This window comes from Pseudoliparis swirei, chromosome 7 (genome assembly GCF_029220125.1).
Source record: "Pseudoliparis swirei isolate HS2019 ecotype Mariana Trench chromosome 7, NWPU_hadal_v1, whole genome shotgun sequence".
NCBI lineage: Eukaryota > Metazoa > Chordata > Actinopteri > Perciformes > Liparidae > Pseudoliparis > Pseudoliparis swirei.
The window spans coordinates 3587615-3604329 of NC_079394.1; the positions used below are offsets into that span (position 1 = coordinate 3587615).

General features: G+C 41.2%; 1 protein-coding gene and 1 long non-coding RNA gene across 25 annotated transcripts in view; both read left to right on the plus strand.

Annotated features, from left to right (window-relative positions):
* The window catches only part of mef2cb (myocyte enhancer factor 2cb), a 74338-nt gene extending 67697 nt beyond the window's left edge, over window positions 1-6641 (plus strand). For 14 of the 24 annotated variants that reach the window (XM_056418518.1, XM_056418516.1, XM_056418513.1 and 11 more), the window contains 5 exons: window positions 346-518; window positions 989-1012; window positions 1870-1999; window positions 2543-2678; window positions 2920-6641. In XM_056418518.1, coding sequence (XP_056274493.1) covers window positions 346-518; window positions 989-1012; window positions 1870-1999; window positions 2543-2678; window positions 2920-3262 — 806 coding nt within the window. In that variant the 3' untranslated portion in view covers window positions 3263-6641. The remainder of the gene's footprint in view (window positions 1-345; window positions 519-988; window positions 1013-1869; window positions 2000-2542; window positions 2679-2919) is intronic. The other 10 variants (XM_056418524.1, XM_056418525.1, XM_056418533.1 and 7 more) reach the window with 3 other exon arrangements.
* Window positions 6642-13189: 6548 nt separating this feature from the next.
* Window positions 13190-16715, plus strand: part of LOC130197324 (uncharacterized) — a 38500-nt gene continuing 34974 nt past the window's right edge. Inside the window, exon 1 of the long non-coding RNA XR_008832424.1 lies at window positions 13190-13466. This is a non-coding gene — a long non-coding RNA (uncharacterized LOC130197324). The remainder of the gene's footprint in view (window positions 13467-16715) is intronic.

Genomic DNA, 16715 nt, shown 5'->3' on the forward strand with positions numbered 1-16715 from the left:
AAAGTAATTAAATGAGGGAATATTACTTGAAATAAGCCAAATTATCTGCCAACAGAACAGGAACATTTGACTTGCCAAGATTTCTTAAAACAAGTGAAATGCTCTAACCCTAACCCTGCCTTGTAAGAAGAAATATCTTGTCAGTCAAAAAACAAGCATAGATTGCCTTAATTTGAGATATTTCATCTTACTTAGATTTTAATTGTTCATTTGGCGACACTGTCAACAAAAAGAGGATTTGATTAAACTTCAGAAGCAGGTTTTATAACATATAGATGTGTCCTTGGTTCAAATACCATTCGAGTATGTTTAATGCGTCTCCCACACCTTTCTTTGCTCTCTCAGGAAATGGATACGGTAACCATCGCAACTCACCAGGTCTGCTGGTTTCTCCAGGTGGCATGAACAAGAACATGCAGGCCAAGTCTCCCCCACCTATGAATTTAGGCATGAACAACCGCAAACCTGACCTACGTGTGCACATCCCTCCTGGCGCCAAGAACAACATGCCCTCCATCGTGAGTAATCTGTCCATCCCTCTCTCCATTCCCCCACTGTATATCGTCCTATCTATGGGGGGAGGGGGATCTTCCGAGTGTGTTTGCTATTGTTGATTTCCTTTCATGTCCCCTCTGCTGCTTTCATCTCTTCATATCAGACTTGGGTTGATGAGGTTATGTTTGAGAAACGCTTGGACTTTTTTGTTTTTTCGTGTTCTCTGGCAGCTTCTTAAAGACATTTACGTTGGCCCAAGTCTGATATACCGTCAGATATATTTCCTCTGCTGTGTAGACATAAGTGGTCGCTTATACATTAGGCCCTCATATGTCTCCTCTCTTTCTAATAAGGTGTGTATAGTTACAATAGTTCTTAGCATCCTTTTTTCACTCAGTTGACTCAATCCCTAGATCCGCACAAACTCTCCCTTCCACATTCCCAGTCACACTTCTAATTTGAATGTATTGCCCTCCCCCTTTAATGCCGTCAGTCTGAGGACGTCGATCTGCTATTGGTAAGTCAGACTGCCCCTCAGATTTAGAAATCTGAAACTTGAAAGCTTTTCTAATAAGAAACTGGTAAATACAGTCCTTGAGCATGATGTGCTTTGTCGAACTGAGCGCGGTGCACTCACCTCAGTCTGACGTCTTGATTAGCATTCTTTTTTTTCCCCTCCGCTACTGACGTTATTACATTAAAATACAGCGTTTTTTTGGGTAAAAGCCGTCCTGACTGCAGACGAACCTTAACCTTTATCGTTGCTGACTCTGCAGAAGGCTCCAATGTCACCCCCTCTGCTGTCTTGTGAGGGCACATAGTGCCATCCAGTGGTGCGCCAGAGGAGAAGCAGCCTGGCCTCTTTTCTGCCAGAGACGTCGTCGTCTCTTCTCCTCCCTTCCTTCCTTTTATCTTTTCACCTGCACATCGAGTCTCACGTCGCTCACGTTTAGCTCACGGCTTTTATTATTCAGCATTCACAAGGGCGACGAAAGACGACTCGCGTCGAACCTCCGTTATTTCCTGCCCCTCCGCTACAGTAAAGTGTCTCTCCCTCGCTGTCGCTACCCTGCGTTGCCTTGGAGACCGATGGTGTTACTATAGCGACGGCGGGCCCTCGGAAAAGGGTGGTAAATGATAGGGTTGGCAGGGTTCAGCCGTGCCGCATGTCAAGTGATTAATTTCCCCAGAAGTTGGCGTCACGTTCATTCTCTCAGCATCTGTTGAGTGAAAGAAAGAAATGAAAGAAAACGAAAGAAAAAAAGTTTCTCGGTTTATTGCAGTTTTTTGTTTGTTTTGTCTGGGAGTTGGTTTCATGTTCTCAAGTCTCTGCCGTCTCTCTTGCTCTCTGTGTCTTCCTTTCCTCTTTCACAGAACCAGAGAATAAACAACTCTCAGTCTGCTCAGTCCTTGGCCACCCCGGTGGTATCAGTAGCAACTCCCACTCTTCCAGGACAGGGCATGGGCGGTTACCCATCTGCCATCTCTACTTCTTATGGTACCGGTACGTACTGTGTCATCTTTTTATACATTAGATAGATAGATATAGATAGATATATACTTTATTAATCCCCAAGGGGAAATTTGTCGTAACAGTAGCAGCACCAATAAACCAAACACACAAGAATAAAAAACAAAATATGAAAAACAGGGATGAAAGATATAGAAGTATACAAAGTAAAATACAAAACTAAATATATATGTACATATGCAACACACATGCATACACAACACACAACACCAATGATTACATTAATGGAGTGTAATATAATACACTCTACGGTACCCAAATAAACCAACGAATAAAAGTTTAGTTTTAGACCTATTTCAGATATGTGTGTTGCTTTTAAAAACCAACCATTCTACCCACATGTAAATATCATACATCAGTCCACCTGCAGAGGGTGCTATTGCCACACCAACAATAACATAACTCATCGATGTAACATCACAGCAGCATTTATTAAAACTGCCCTCTCTAAGGAACTGCTTGGGCTTCTTTGAACAACCTGTAATCCTCCTCCTCCTCCTTTCCGTTCTCACACAGAGTATTCCCTGAATAGCGCGGATCTGTCCTCCCTGTCTGGCTTCAACAGCGGCAGCTCCCTTCACCTCGGCTCGATGAGCGGGTGGCAACAGCAACACCTTCAGAACATGCAGCATTCAGCCCTCGGCCAGCTAGGGTGAGTGCATTGAACTTGAGGTGTTGAAATGCATGATGTAACGTATGAATCACAAGAGTCCTTCACGGTTTTCAACTTTCACACGCAAAGGTCCCACATAAATATCACAACTCGCTGTTTTCTTGAATACAAGTGTGTGTGTGTGTGCGTGTGTGTGTGTGTGTGCATGTTTGGCTGTGACAGACTTTGTTTCTTCCTCTGTAACTCTGTAACCCCTTTGCGTTTCCTTTCCTTCCTACAGAAATTGCTCTAGCTCTCACTTGTGTCAGGGTTCAAATCTCTCCCTGCCCTCTGCTCAAAGCCTGCACATCAAGTCCGAACCTGTTTCTCCTCCTAGAGATCGCACCAGCAGCACGGGGGGCTATGGTGGGCTCCCACCTCCCCAGAACCCCTCGTCCCGCCTGGACTCGGGACGCTCCCCCGTTGATAGCCTGAGCAGTTGTAGCAGCTCCCATGAGGGCAGCGACCGCGACGAGCACAGGAATGAGTTCCACTCGCCTCTGGGACTGGTCCGGCCCACCCTGGACGAGCACGAGAGCCCCTCCATCAAACGGGTGCGCCTGTCAGAAGGATGGGCGACATGATAGCTCTGTCCCCTCCCCGGCAGAACCCAGAGTTACCCTGAGCCCCCCCCCCCCCCCCCAAAGTCAGATCCTCTTCCTCCTCTCTCCTGATATCACGAGTCACTCAACCACCCAACCCCCTGGCCGCTCTCCTTTTATCTTGTTATCGCTGAAGGAAATGAAAGGGACAGCCCTTTTCTCTAAAAATATGTTTGTAATTTTTTTCCCTTTTTTATTTTCTTTTTGCTGAGTGTGTGTGCTCTACATATTGACATTATATAAACCAGTGGGGTGTTGTAATGGGGGTTTGGGAGGGAGGGCGTGGGTTGGGATGGCATCTGGGGGTATTTCTGTCGGGGGAACTATGCATAAATTGTATCGTGTGTGGATAAAAAGAATCACGTATGCATATATCTTTACACGTGTGTGTATGTGTATATATATGCATATCAACAAATAAACAAAAAAATAGTCAGGTACTCTGTTTCATAAAACGTACTTACACTTTGCCTCAGCGATATATCAGTGAGTAGAGACAAAAAAAGACAAAAAAAAACTTTAACATGAGAGTGAGTGTGTCCAATGGAAAACACCTTAGCACTTGAGTTGGACAGACATGTGGACATGTGTACAGTGTCGGTTTCATTGCTATATACCTTCTCTGCAGTTCTCCCTTGCAAAAATGTGTGTTAACATTAGATGATGTCATGTTGCAGGTTCAACGTATTTATGTAAATAGAGGGTCGAGGGGGGGGAAGGGCAGGCGTCAAAAGTTGCCAGACATTACAAGATTTATTTCCTCACTCAATGAAAAAGCTATTATGCAACATTTGAAGAATTGTACAGGTAAAGAGGCAGACCCAATGCTAGACGTGTGGAACCTTTGATGATCTTAGCGCTCCCCTTAACCAACGGAGCCGAGCGAGGACCAGCCTCGGATCGAAGCGCTGCGTTAGTGTAATCAAGAAATCTCTGGATCTAGTATTAATATTCAGTATTAATAAATGAAAAATGGAAAAATAAAAAACAATTGTACGATACACTTGCTTATATTTTCATATGAAAGGAATACAATGCAACGCATTTTTGTGGCTTTTTGTAGTTTCTATAAGCCAGAATGTGTTTTTTGATAGCTTTGCTAATAAGAGATGGATAGTTCACCCAGAGGGGAATTGACAGGGCTCCGCTGCCCCAAGCCATTAAAGACAGACTGAGATCCAATGCTTTGCTGAACTGTTTTATCTTTGTCGAGGTTTGTTTTTAAACGTGTATTTCTAATTATATATAATAATGGTAATATTAAGATTCTTTTAAAAAAGTCTGTGAAATTAACATGCTTGTGTATAGCTTTCTAATATATATATATATATATATATACTAATGACTTCTGTTGGTTTCTTAGTGGAGTTTCAATGTGCAGTTGCACATGTTGTCTGGTTTGTTTCATTTGAGCCCTGAGCAGTGCTGTTCAGGCGCGTATTTAGTCTAACCTTCGAGACCAGCTGGAGAGCGTTGCCTGGGTTTGTGTGACGGAGGGAAGACAGGCCTGAATGCAAAAGCACCACCTGTTAGTGGAACATGTCATGAGACTGGAACTGGGAATGACACATGATGTTCATGATTGTCATACTGATGAGGAAATATGGCTGACCGTCAATCCATGGCTGGATGTATTTGAATGCATCCGATATTTCATTCTTAGCCTCACTTATCTGATTTCGTGATGTTAATCTCATAAAACGTGTTATTGAAAGTAGTAACCACAATCATAGCTTGTGTTCTCAATGTTGCACAAGCCCTGACCCAATCAATACCATTTTTATTTTGAATCATATTTATATAATGTCATTTTGTGAGTGCATTGTGATTAATTATCCCAGATCATTTGCAAACCTAATTTGATTCGGTGTCGCCCTGCGACTCCTCATGTTCCACTCTTCAGAAAAGGGTTCCACATCATTTACTACATGTCACATGACAGTTGAGTGTCAGATACACAGGGGAACATGTAACATGCTGGTATGAAAGAAGCACAATTGTTTATTTTAAGATAAATAGCTGTTTTGTTTGACTATCTTTCAAACAATGAAACTAGCCACGTATCTCTCTGACTCCCACTCCTGTATCTGCTGTCACTTAAGTGTTATAATATTTCAATGTGCATATTTCATGCAGGTTCACTATGTTGTTACTGTATACAGTCTGTGTAGTCAAACAGGGGCAGAGCCTCTATAATGGTGTTCTTCTCTTTATTTTGTATTTTTTATTCAATACAAAAAGGTTGAGAAAAAAATAAACATGATGTTTCAGGCAGCAAAAGTGTGGAGAAACCAAAGCCAGTGGCATTTCTGTGTTGTAAACTCAACTTTATTTTCACATTCATTTATGGTTTTTGCAAGCATTGAAACAAGACAATAAAAGAATATGCTCAAATGTACAATTGTTTTCACATTTCAATTTCAGTCCGTCAAATGTAGCTTCAGATGTCGATACCAACCGCAGCAGTTCATATTGTGTTGATCATCTGTCTCCCTGTGCATTGAAAAGGTTATATTCAAAAACGTATTTTGTATTTACAAGTTGTTATTCGCTGTGAATGAGCTCAATCATTCAGGCCTGATCATGTGCCGCATGCTGGCTGTCCACTTGATCACCGCCTGCCGCAAACCAATTATCATGCTACTTGCTCACTGATTGAAATAATGCCAACATGTCCTGGTGGGTGATTACAGTGCTGTAGTTTTGACAACAATTTGACCCAAAGACAACCAAGAAAACTTGTCTTTCTATCTTTTTTTGTGTGTTAAATTTGAAGGCGTTCTTTATCATCACCTGTTGACCAGTTGTTCATTGTCATTATTATAATAGACTAAATGTTGGTACCTCAAAATTTACCCGAGCAGTATCAGCTGATGTTTTGAGAAACTTGCAGTGAAAAGAGGAGACCATACGCCTGTACAGCCATGTGTAATAACCATGTAATAGCAATGCCTATACATTCATATGGGATTGGTTGTTGCTCCACCGTGTTTGTGGTTTATTTAAGTTGTATTCAAAAGCTAAAAAAGATTTTTTTTTTTCAAAAGAGTAATATGTTAAAAATGCTTAAAAAGTCAGTCTGTAGTACCAAATGTAGCTTGTAACAACCTGAAAATGGTGGAGGTTTGGAACTAATGTTTTCTGGAACGCAAGAGCGGCTTTCAGCGGCATAAGCTGGCCTTTGTCGCCACTTGAGACTAAGATGGTATTAAATTAAATCCACATCTCTGTAACTCAAGGCACTTGATTCAGCTTTATGTAGTGAAAAGGTATGGGGATGAAATAAAAGTCTCCTCTGCTGGAGGGGAAGGCTATTTGTATTTTGCAGAGATTTCAGTAAAGTTACTGGCTTTATAGTTTTCCTGATGTGACTTGGTGTGATTTCATTGTGTTTGACTTTTTTCTGCATGCTTCTCCAATCCGTGCATGGTTATAAAAAAAACCTCAACATGAAAATACTGGAAATCAGGGCATGGTGCCATGTAGCAGCTTCCTCATTCCCAGAGCGTCTTTCCATGTCCATTTAAAAAATATATGACTTTCTGACATATGTATTTATACTGGAGACATTTATTTGACATTTAAAGCCAAAGTTTATCTCACTTATAGCATTATACAGCAGTTGCATCACCATCTCTGAGTCATACATTATGCTCTCGACAAAACAAATGGAGCTTACAGTCACTGCAGGGAGAAACACGTGCACAAACAATGCACACATGATCTGCTTATCAAAGATGTGCAAAATACCAGATGATATATAACAGGGGAAAGAAAATGAGGGGAAAGAGAACAAATGAGACGAAGACGTTTAGTTGAATCCATAATTTCCTTTTATTTATTTCGTGTCACCCTGTAACAATCGTGTCGGACAGTGACGCACGCACACACACAGACACAAACACACACTCACACACACACACACTCACACTGCGCATTAAATAATAATGACAGTGGATGACGCATATTTGGCTACTTAAAATGCAATAATCAGTTAGAACAGATTGTACATGAAGAGATCACGGTGTGACTAAACGACGTGTCAAGACGCAAACACTGATTATCGAAATTAGACACATTTAATCTGGCGGATTGACGCGTTTTACCTACAAATCAATGCTTCTTTTTCTTTATAATTCATAGCGATTTAAGATTAAAAACAATCAAGCAAAACAAGAATGTATGTTTGTATATTAAAACTCGTTGGTGAGCTTTTCTCACTTTATTCTGTAATCCGGAAGTAGCCTTTTTCCGTTGCAATTTTGTTTTAATAGATAATATCTATGATTATTGTGGAGTTATTGTTTAGTTTTCGTTAGCCTCTTGCATAATACTGTTTGTAAGACCATTCTCACGCCATTATAAAATGCATCTTATATCAAATATTTAACTTGCCAGGCTGACTCGTTGGAATAAAACCCGATCTTGAAGTGACGACACATTACTATTTTAAATCATCTCAGGTGTGGAAACATATTTATGTTTCCTCTTTAAACGAATCAGTCCCACATCAATTAATTCAAATAATTTCAAGAAAAAAGTGTGTGTTTTTTTATACGTTGACTGAAGGTTGACTTACATGGCCTACAATGAAGTTAATGTGAACCGTTTCACTGTCTCTAGTTACTTGTAAAAACATCCAGCTGCAGCTTCAGGTTGTGTGTTTGCGTTTCTTCCCATTAAATATTTAATTTGAGAGTTACATTTTCCATCTCACTATTTATTTATTTTTATTTAAACCTTTATATGACCAGGTGAGTCCCATTGGGATTAAAAAGCTATTGTTCGAGGGTGAGCTGGCCAGGAAAACATAAGAAACACATATTTACAAAGAAAAAACACAGAACAAGACAAGTTCAAAGAAAATAAAAGCTAAGAGACATTACCAAGTTAATTTAAGACACTTTGACATTTTCGGGAATATATATATATATATATATATATATATATATATATTATACACTACAAAGTTAATGAAAATTCAAACTAATAATAATAATTTAACGGCTTGTGACCCAAAAAAGAAGATCAAACATTATTTGCATCTTTTTCTTTCTTTCTTTCTTAACATGTAAAACTACAAACACAAATACGTTAATTTCTCAAAATCGAAGATAACGAGATAACGCCAATGAAATCCTTTCAGTCTCCTGCAGTCTGTCATGAATCATTTTCTTTAAAATCATAGTATGATTTTCGCTACTCAATTGATAGTTTAGGTGACATTAGAATAACGATAGTATAGCAATACATTGTACTTGCTGTAATACTGCAATATATGCACACTTTCAACAATGCTCTGCAATCCTAAACTGTCTATAGAAGTTATTCTCAGGTTTGAATTAGGCCGCACTGCTTGAAGTCCCTCCACTTCTTTATTACATTACGCTCCTCGAGAATGTGAAGGGTTAACAGTATAGCCTGAGGTGAAGAAAGTTGATCAAGTCAGTGGAGGCACAACGTCATTTATTATCTGCCAGACATAATCGATTGTGACAACAGTTCTCACAGTTTCTCAAAAGGTCAGGCTGATGCACAACTCGTCACCGTTTGAACTGTTTGCTTAAATCTGATCAATCTCTAAACGCTAATGCAAGACAAATAAAAAACAAGAATAAGGTATTAGAATATGAAAGGAATATACGCACATTTTAGTTTCAATCTAAATGTACAAAAAAATCAAGACAGCATGGCTTACACAATACTTATTTATATGTTTACTAGATAATAGTTCATATACATAAATGCATATTTGTACTTAATAATAGTTCATATACATATATGTATATGAACTATTATCGAGTAAAAATATAAATAATACGCCTGGCTAATGTTTTAACTGCAGAAACTAACAGCATAAATCCGAATTAGTGCAGTAGTTTATAGATCTGACGTCAGGTGGGACATATTATCTTACTGAGCTGTGGCAACAGAAAGGCAACTGTATTTCAAGAACGTACACGTGCATGCACTGTGTATGTAATTACACGTGCATTCATGTGGGTGGGGTGGCAGTGCCAGCAGGTGTACGTGTAATCTACGTCAGTGTCCGTATAGGCCACATTGTCATCAGCGACATTCTGCAGAGTCACCACTAGGTGTCACCATTTAGTCGTCTTGTGGACCTCCCCTCTCCCCCTCAGCCTCCTCTTCCTCCTTGTCGATCGAACAGACATGTGTGCTCTTCACGAACATGTGTTTCTGGTGAGGGTTAATGTATGATATGTATTCCTCCCTGATAATTACAATCTACACCTTATTGTTTAAGAATTTGAAAACAAGTGATATAATAATAATAATAATAATAATAATAATAATAATGATTAACAATACATGATAGTAAAGCATAATAATAATAATACAAATACACATATACGGATCTAATAATACACATTTAATATGAACTTCTGTTTGCCCCCTATAACTAAAACATGTTCGCTCTAAAAGACTATTTCAAAGCTACAGGTAAACTATGTTTTTTATTTGGAGGTGTTTCATACGCCAATATCAAAACAGTGCTGATAAGCTCGCATGTTTATTATTATTATTATATTAAAACTGCTTTATAATGCATCATAACGCTGATGTGTGGCTACTGACAAAACATGTATTTTAATATATGAGTTGCCTCGCTTGTGTTTTCTGGAGAGAAATGAGCGGCCACACTTTGGCTTGGCTCGTTTTCAATTAACTATGTTTTAAAGGATTGGCTCACACTACATCTCTGGATGAGAGCATTTTAATATGAAATATGTAAATACGAAAATCGGTAAATAACATCAACTTATTTGTTTGAAATCGACACGCCTCTTGTGTGTGTGTGTGTGTGTGTTTATACACGCGGCCTGCACGGCCACACAACGCCGTTATCGGCTATTAAATGCAACCAATTCGTTTAATCCGCAGAGACGCGGAGAAAACTCGGTGTCCATAAATCGTGTCACGATTCAAATGAGGAACACCGAACAGAGCCCCGCGCTGCTCTCCAACTCCCTGCAGTACAGACTCCGGACCTGTCTGTGGTCAAGAGAAATATGGTGGTCTTAAAAAATAAAGGTGAGTAAAGACCTCGTGCGATTTGCCCTGCTAATGTTGTAGGTCCACCTTTCCCAGAGAGAAGTGAATTGTGATAACGAACTCATTTTTTTTATTTTGTATGAGAAGATGACACCCACCAATCGAAAGAATTAAGAGGTTGGCCTAGATTATACATTAACAACCACCTCAGACCCCTTTTCCCTTTCCGTTGATAAACTCATTAGAATACATGAATCTTATTGAACAAATTATACTTACATTTTATTCCAAAGTGTGAAACAATACACACTTAACACTTAATGAGTTGGTTATTTTCATTTTGGAGGTGATACAAACGTGGTCCGACAGAGGATGGATATTCAAGCTCCCATCGAGCAACCACATGAGTAAAGTAGTATTCTAATATGTCATAACAAGCAATGAGTGAATATGACTTTGTAGAGCAAGAAGCCCTATAGGTTGTGATGGACTCGTGTGGCTTTGAATATCTTTACGCGAGCCAGCCCGACCACATGGCGTGGAGCCACGAGCAGTTTAAGAGCAAGGTTCAATGACGAGGGGAGTAGCCTGCAGGGACTGCATCTGCTTTGGCGGATACCATTAAGTTCGCAACACGTCCCACCAACTTGAAAGAAACGTCGCACGTAACCAAGCACCGAGTTACCGCAGCGGGACCGTTGGATTGTGTTAATTGGAGGTAAATTACATTTAATTTAGGACACGCTCAAAGAGAGAAGCCATACAAATAGAGACAACTTAAAAAGGAATACACGTCTTCTATTTGTATATTGGGTCGTAACAGTATATATTTCTCTAAGTTCAGTGCACTTGCATGCGCATGCACGCTCGTCCCTGGCACTGTGCGCGCGCACGGGACCGAGGAGACAACCTGAGCAATTGCCCCCTAAATGTCAGCGCTGCGTCACCGGATTTCTTACAAACCGGGCAGGATACTTTTAGGTTATTAGTTATCCCACAGCCCGTGTCCTTCTCTTTTTATGAGCCAGCCGTCTCCTTCTTAAAGTATCACCTCCTCGGTATTACCTCTGAATCTCCTCTTTTGTTTGCCCAGCGGAGAGCTCTTTGTTCATGCATGCATGTTATATATGAGTAGTCAAAGCCTTTCGTAGATTACATCATTCAGATTAAAGAATAACTTTACAATTAAGACACCGCAATGCCTCTTACATGGTAGCACTGCAGCCAGCGCATACACAATTTGAAGATAAGAAGTCTGATATTTCAGGTTGTAAATGTCATCGCTTTAACACGATAAACAAATGGCTGGACATCGATCTTAAGGCAAAGACATGGGAAATAAACACTGAACAATACGTGTGTAATGCAAATCTACCAACTGAATAATCATCAATATTAAAAATAATACGCACACCAGAGCCAACGGCGTCGGAGTATTGAGCATGGCGGAGCGGGTCGTCTCATTACGCATGGGCGGTTTTCCACGCAGGAGCCTCGGTCTCTCTTCTCTTCTCCTCTCCCGTCTGTCCCGTTCACATTAACGAAGCCTCTTGGAAAAACCAACATGTTGGCTTTAAAAACAGCAAACAAAAACCCGAGTACTGGCAGGGGGGAAATTACTCCGTCTGCGGCCAGGCGGACTATGTAGTCAACGGGATTAGCATATTTTGATGCGCTAATTGCCTTGATGTATTTAAATATGGCTGCACGTAGCTGATATGCTTGTCGACGTCATTGAACGTGCCCTCGCTGTTAAACTGAAACGTGAATGCGGCTGAATGTAATGGTTACGCCTGCAATTAGGCAAATGGAGAGGTTGGAAGGGGGGGGGGGGCAGCAATATGAGAGGGGATGCGTTGCAGTTTGCTGTCCTTTCATTCACATAATTATCAGACATTGTTAGTTTTAAATTCTGAAAAATAACAGAAAAATAGAAAAATAAATCAAAACATTGTGAACGGGGGACATATCAAATCATGTGTAGCACAAAGCAAATTAAATATATAGTATAATTGTAGAGTATAGCGCTCTTGAATGTTTTTAAAAAAAGAAAGAGAATGATAACTTATTCACAAAACAAATAAAAGTATGTTATCAGCTATAGAGAATTAGCGGGAGACATGATGCTACTGGGGCTACTGGCAGGTCACCACCTCATTCAACTTTTCTTGCGTGAAATATTTCTCTTATATGTTCACTTGTGTGTGTGTGTGTGTGTGCGTGCCTGCGTGCATTGAGTCTTATGAGATAACTTCGCATAAGGCAACTGGGAGGTTACTTTCATAACGTAATACTGTACACATCAAAACACGTTGAATGAAGTTTAAAGCCGGTGTTTTCCCTTTTCTTTTTTCTTATAGACCTCATTCTATACTTAGTTTGGGAATTGCATGTAGCAAATCATTTCCCCTCTGTCTGAAAACCGGTAAATGCGTTCCGTTTGTCAAAGCGTGTTAGCGAAGCGCCGGCAGCAAATTCATTACCACCCAACTGCGAGGCTCACTTCGTAACCTGGTCAGGGAGAGGAGGAAGAGGAGGGAGAGGAGGGAGAGGAGGGAGAGGTCCACGCCAGCCCGCGAACAATGCTGCCTCAGTTCGTGCGTGCAACAAAAGAACCGAGGGAACTTGTTTGAATTTCAGAGCACGTCCTCTCCTCAGACAGAAAAGATGGACTTTACACCCCTCCTCCTCCTCCTCCTCCTCCTCATCATCATCATCATCATGACCTCCTCCCTCCTCTTCCCACCCCACCACCAACAGGGGGAGGAAAAAAAACTTGCACACTATGATCGCTCAACTGTGCAGGCACTTTTCTATTTGGTGCTTGTAGCCGTTATGGGAAAGTTGTCTCCCTCCCTACATCTCTCTCTCTCTCCCTCTCCCTCTCCCCACCCCTCCCCGCCCCTCCTTCTATTCGTCTATCGTGTGCTTGGGATATGCTCATGCTTTGCACAGAGCAGCCGAAGCACGACTAATGCAGGCAACTGAGTGTTAACGGCAATTTTAAAGTGTTGCTTCCCCCCCCCCCCCACACCAAATATTACGGCTGGGATATTTGAGGGGAACATACCACATCACGGCACACACGGAGCCGACTGAACGCCGCGGTTCTTCCTCTGCTTGGGACGCTTTCATGGTCGATTGCAGTGATTTGACTCACCTCGAGGAAGTAAGTGCAACTTTTGTGCCTGTTGTATTGGGTGCGCGGAGGCAATCGCGTGCGTAAAGGTTTCCCCTGTGCGCAGAAGTTGAATATATAAGGCTATTGGTAAATATATGCGTTGTGTCAAAAGTTGATTAGGAGAGACAGTTCATGGCGAGATTGCATGTAGAAGGACATGTGAAGTTTGTGACTGAGTGCTTCTTCACTGATTAGACTTTTTGGCACCGTTTAAAAGAAACTGTATTCTCCAATTGACTGGTAACTCAGCAAAGTCTGCATCAGGACCAGGTGTGTATATATATATATATATGAACATCTGTTTTTTTTATTTTCAATCATGCATTATTGTAATTGTATTGTAATAGAAATTATACAAATGGACATATTCTTTTATGTGCAGAAACAACTCAGCATTTCTTTCCCACCTGGAAACAAGATGATATGTGCTGAAACAAAAGTAGAAAGTTCGGTTCACATTGAATGGGGTCACCAAATTCCCCACACCATGTATTGAATACAAATGGTTAATTGTATATGTGTATGTGTTATTACGCATGAAAGCCTTGTGTGTTCAATTAACACAAGTCATACTATATCATAGCATCACGCAGCCTTCTGGTTTTGTTCTTTTTATGTAACATTAACCCACATGGCCATACAGCTTATTGAAATGTCTGGAGGATCAGCTGGTTGTAAGTTTTAAAAATGATGTGATAAACCATGGCCTCTGTGGGAGGCCTTTTCTCAAGCCTAATTTACACTAATCTTGATCTTGATGATACCAAGTTGGCCTTACAGTTTAGTATTCACCAGTTCTACATCAGGGGGACATGCTGATTGTGGATGTGTATAAATCGGCACACTAGACATTTGTGAATTTGTAATATTTTCCATCATGCAAGAGCCATTTGGCCACATGCTGCAGGTGGAATATATTATTTAGAAAGGGAGGATGAAGACAAAGAAATATGAATGTAATAGCTGTGGCTGAACATTTGAGGGACAAAGTGCTGTTTATAGTATATAAGAGATCCCTTTTTGAAATGCACAGGCCTTGTGACTCGTGTTTGCTCATTAAAACATCTCTGATGAGCCCCTCCCACCGGCCAGAAAACTTGAGAGCCAGATCTAAAACTGTAACAAGTGAATGGGACCCCTACATAGAAAAAGAAGAAGCTGATGATGCCATTGACAAATAATACAGTATTAATGTATCGCCACCTGATAGTTCAATTCTCCTGTCACACGAGAGCGCACGCGCGCAGACCCACACACATGCACACGCTCCCTCACACATGCAGGCACACACTAATTGAGTCGATTAACGTCAGAGGCTTACTTTTCTTCCTGAAATGGGAGCGTGTTATGCTCCAAACAGAATCAAAGTTGTGCACAAGGTACCACGGCCGGACTCGCTATCCTGCAGTTGCATGCTCCTGCGCATGATCCATCACATGTTCCACATTGTTATTGTTTGACCCACTTCCAAAAGATCCGATATTAACCCGTGTGCGCTGTAGCTATCGGTTAACTGCTCACATGTCTGTGGAAAAAGTGAGCCGAGTTCACTCACACACTGGTACAGGGTGAAAGCGCGTGGGCTTTCTTTTTTGCGTGAGGCGACATCGCCAGGCTACCTGGACACCATAGTCTCCCCTTCGGATGCGACGATGACAGGCAAAACACACGGGGTTAGTAAGGAATTCGACGCAAAACCGAGCACGTGAAAGCAATTTAACTCATAGTGGTACCTCTTATAGCAGGAGCGAGCCAGCGAGTATATAGCGTGTTATTGTGAATAGAAAAGGCAGCCAGCACGAGATGCTGGCGCGCAGCCAGCTCAGGGATTCTCTCACAGAATTGTTTCATTTTTATTGTCTCGTCGATACGCATCTTCCATTAACAGCAGTTGAATTGCTTTCTTTCTGTGTAAAAAAAAACATGGTTACCTTGCTATCTATTTTCATCCACGAGTGTGTGAGTGCGAGGCGGATTTATTCCAGCGCGCTCACTGTAATGGATTGAGAGATTGTGCATGGATAGCAGGGTGCAATTGCGATCTTTTTTTTCTCCTTTTTTTTCATGACATCACCGCAGTTACATTGTCGTGGTCCGAGGCCCTTGACCTCATCGGGGTTGGTCCATATTTTGGCCACCCCCAGCCCCCCTATCGTTTGGGGATGGCCCTTATTCCCCCCCACTCTTTTCAGACCGACCGACCATGCAGCCCGCAGAACGGACCCTTTGGCTCAGAGTCATCGGCGGTATCCCTCCTTAAATAAACGCTGGATGTGAACGGACAACTTAATTCTTTGGTCAAAAAAACAACAACCTCCTTTCTTCATAATCCGAAACCTTTGCGTCGTAATTCCCCATGCCGTTATTGCACTTTCCACAGGACAACCGGATTTTCTCCTCTTCTCTACCGCGTCTCTTCTCCGCCGGCCTCACAGGATATCCATTTCTACTGCCACAGCGATTTAATAGAGGCGAACGAGCCTTGTGTGGGATTGGAGTTATTTGCATTGCAAATTAGGGCCCATGTGCAAGGATGACTGCACGTTACCCGCGATTTTCAAGGCCTTCTTCAACTATAATATTGAGTAATGTCAAGCGAATATGGCATTAACATTGGGATTATATCTCGTTTTTTCGAAGAATTGCTCTCTTTTCACGTCGGGTGTATAACACTTCGGGCTGTATATGGCCCTCAATGGCAAGAAGGGAATATAAGGAATATAATAATATGACTTGAAAAAGGACACTGATTACTTTTCCTTTGCATATTTGAGTTCGAAGAGCTGGACACTTGGAGACCAGAAGAGGAAATGTTCATGTGGATTATTGCTGAAGATTGGGAAGTGGGTTGTTATCTTTGGTTATCTAGCTGTATGAGTGTTCTGCTCGTCATAAAGCTAGATAACCGAAAGTAAAAACTACTTCCAGACTCGTCGAGGACTTGTGGATGACTCATGACATATTATTAAATTATCCCGTGGACCAGATGTTATTCATATAACTGACATTAATCTTGAGAATATGTTTGCCTTTTTCCCCACAATGTATATGTCTATTAATTTGATATGTTCCCCATCAAGGGACAGCTTTGTTTTTGCATTTTCTTTAACTTGATGATTCACTTTTTTCAGGAGCACACACACACATGCACACACACACACACACACACACTCTATCTCTCACACACACGCACACAAACACACACTAAACTTCCCTTCTGCCCTGCATTGCATTGTA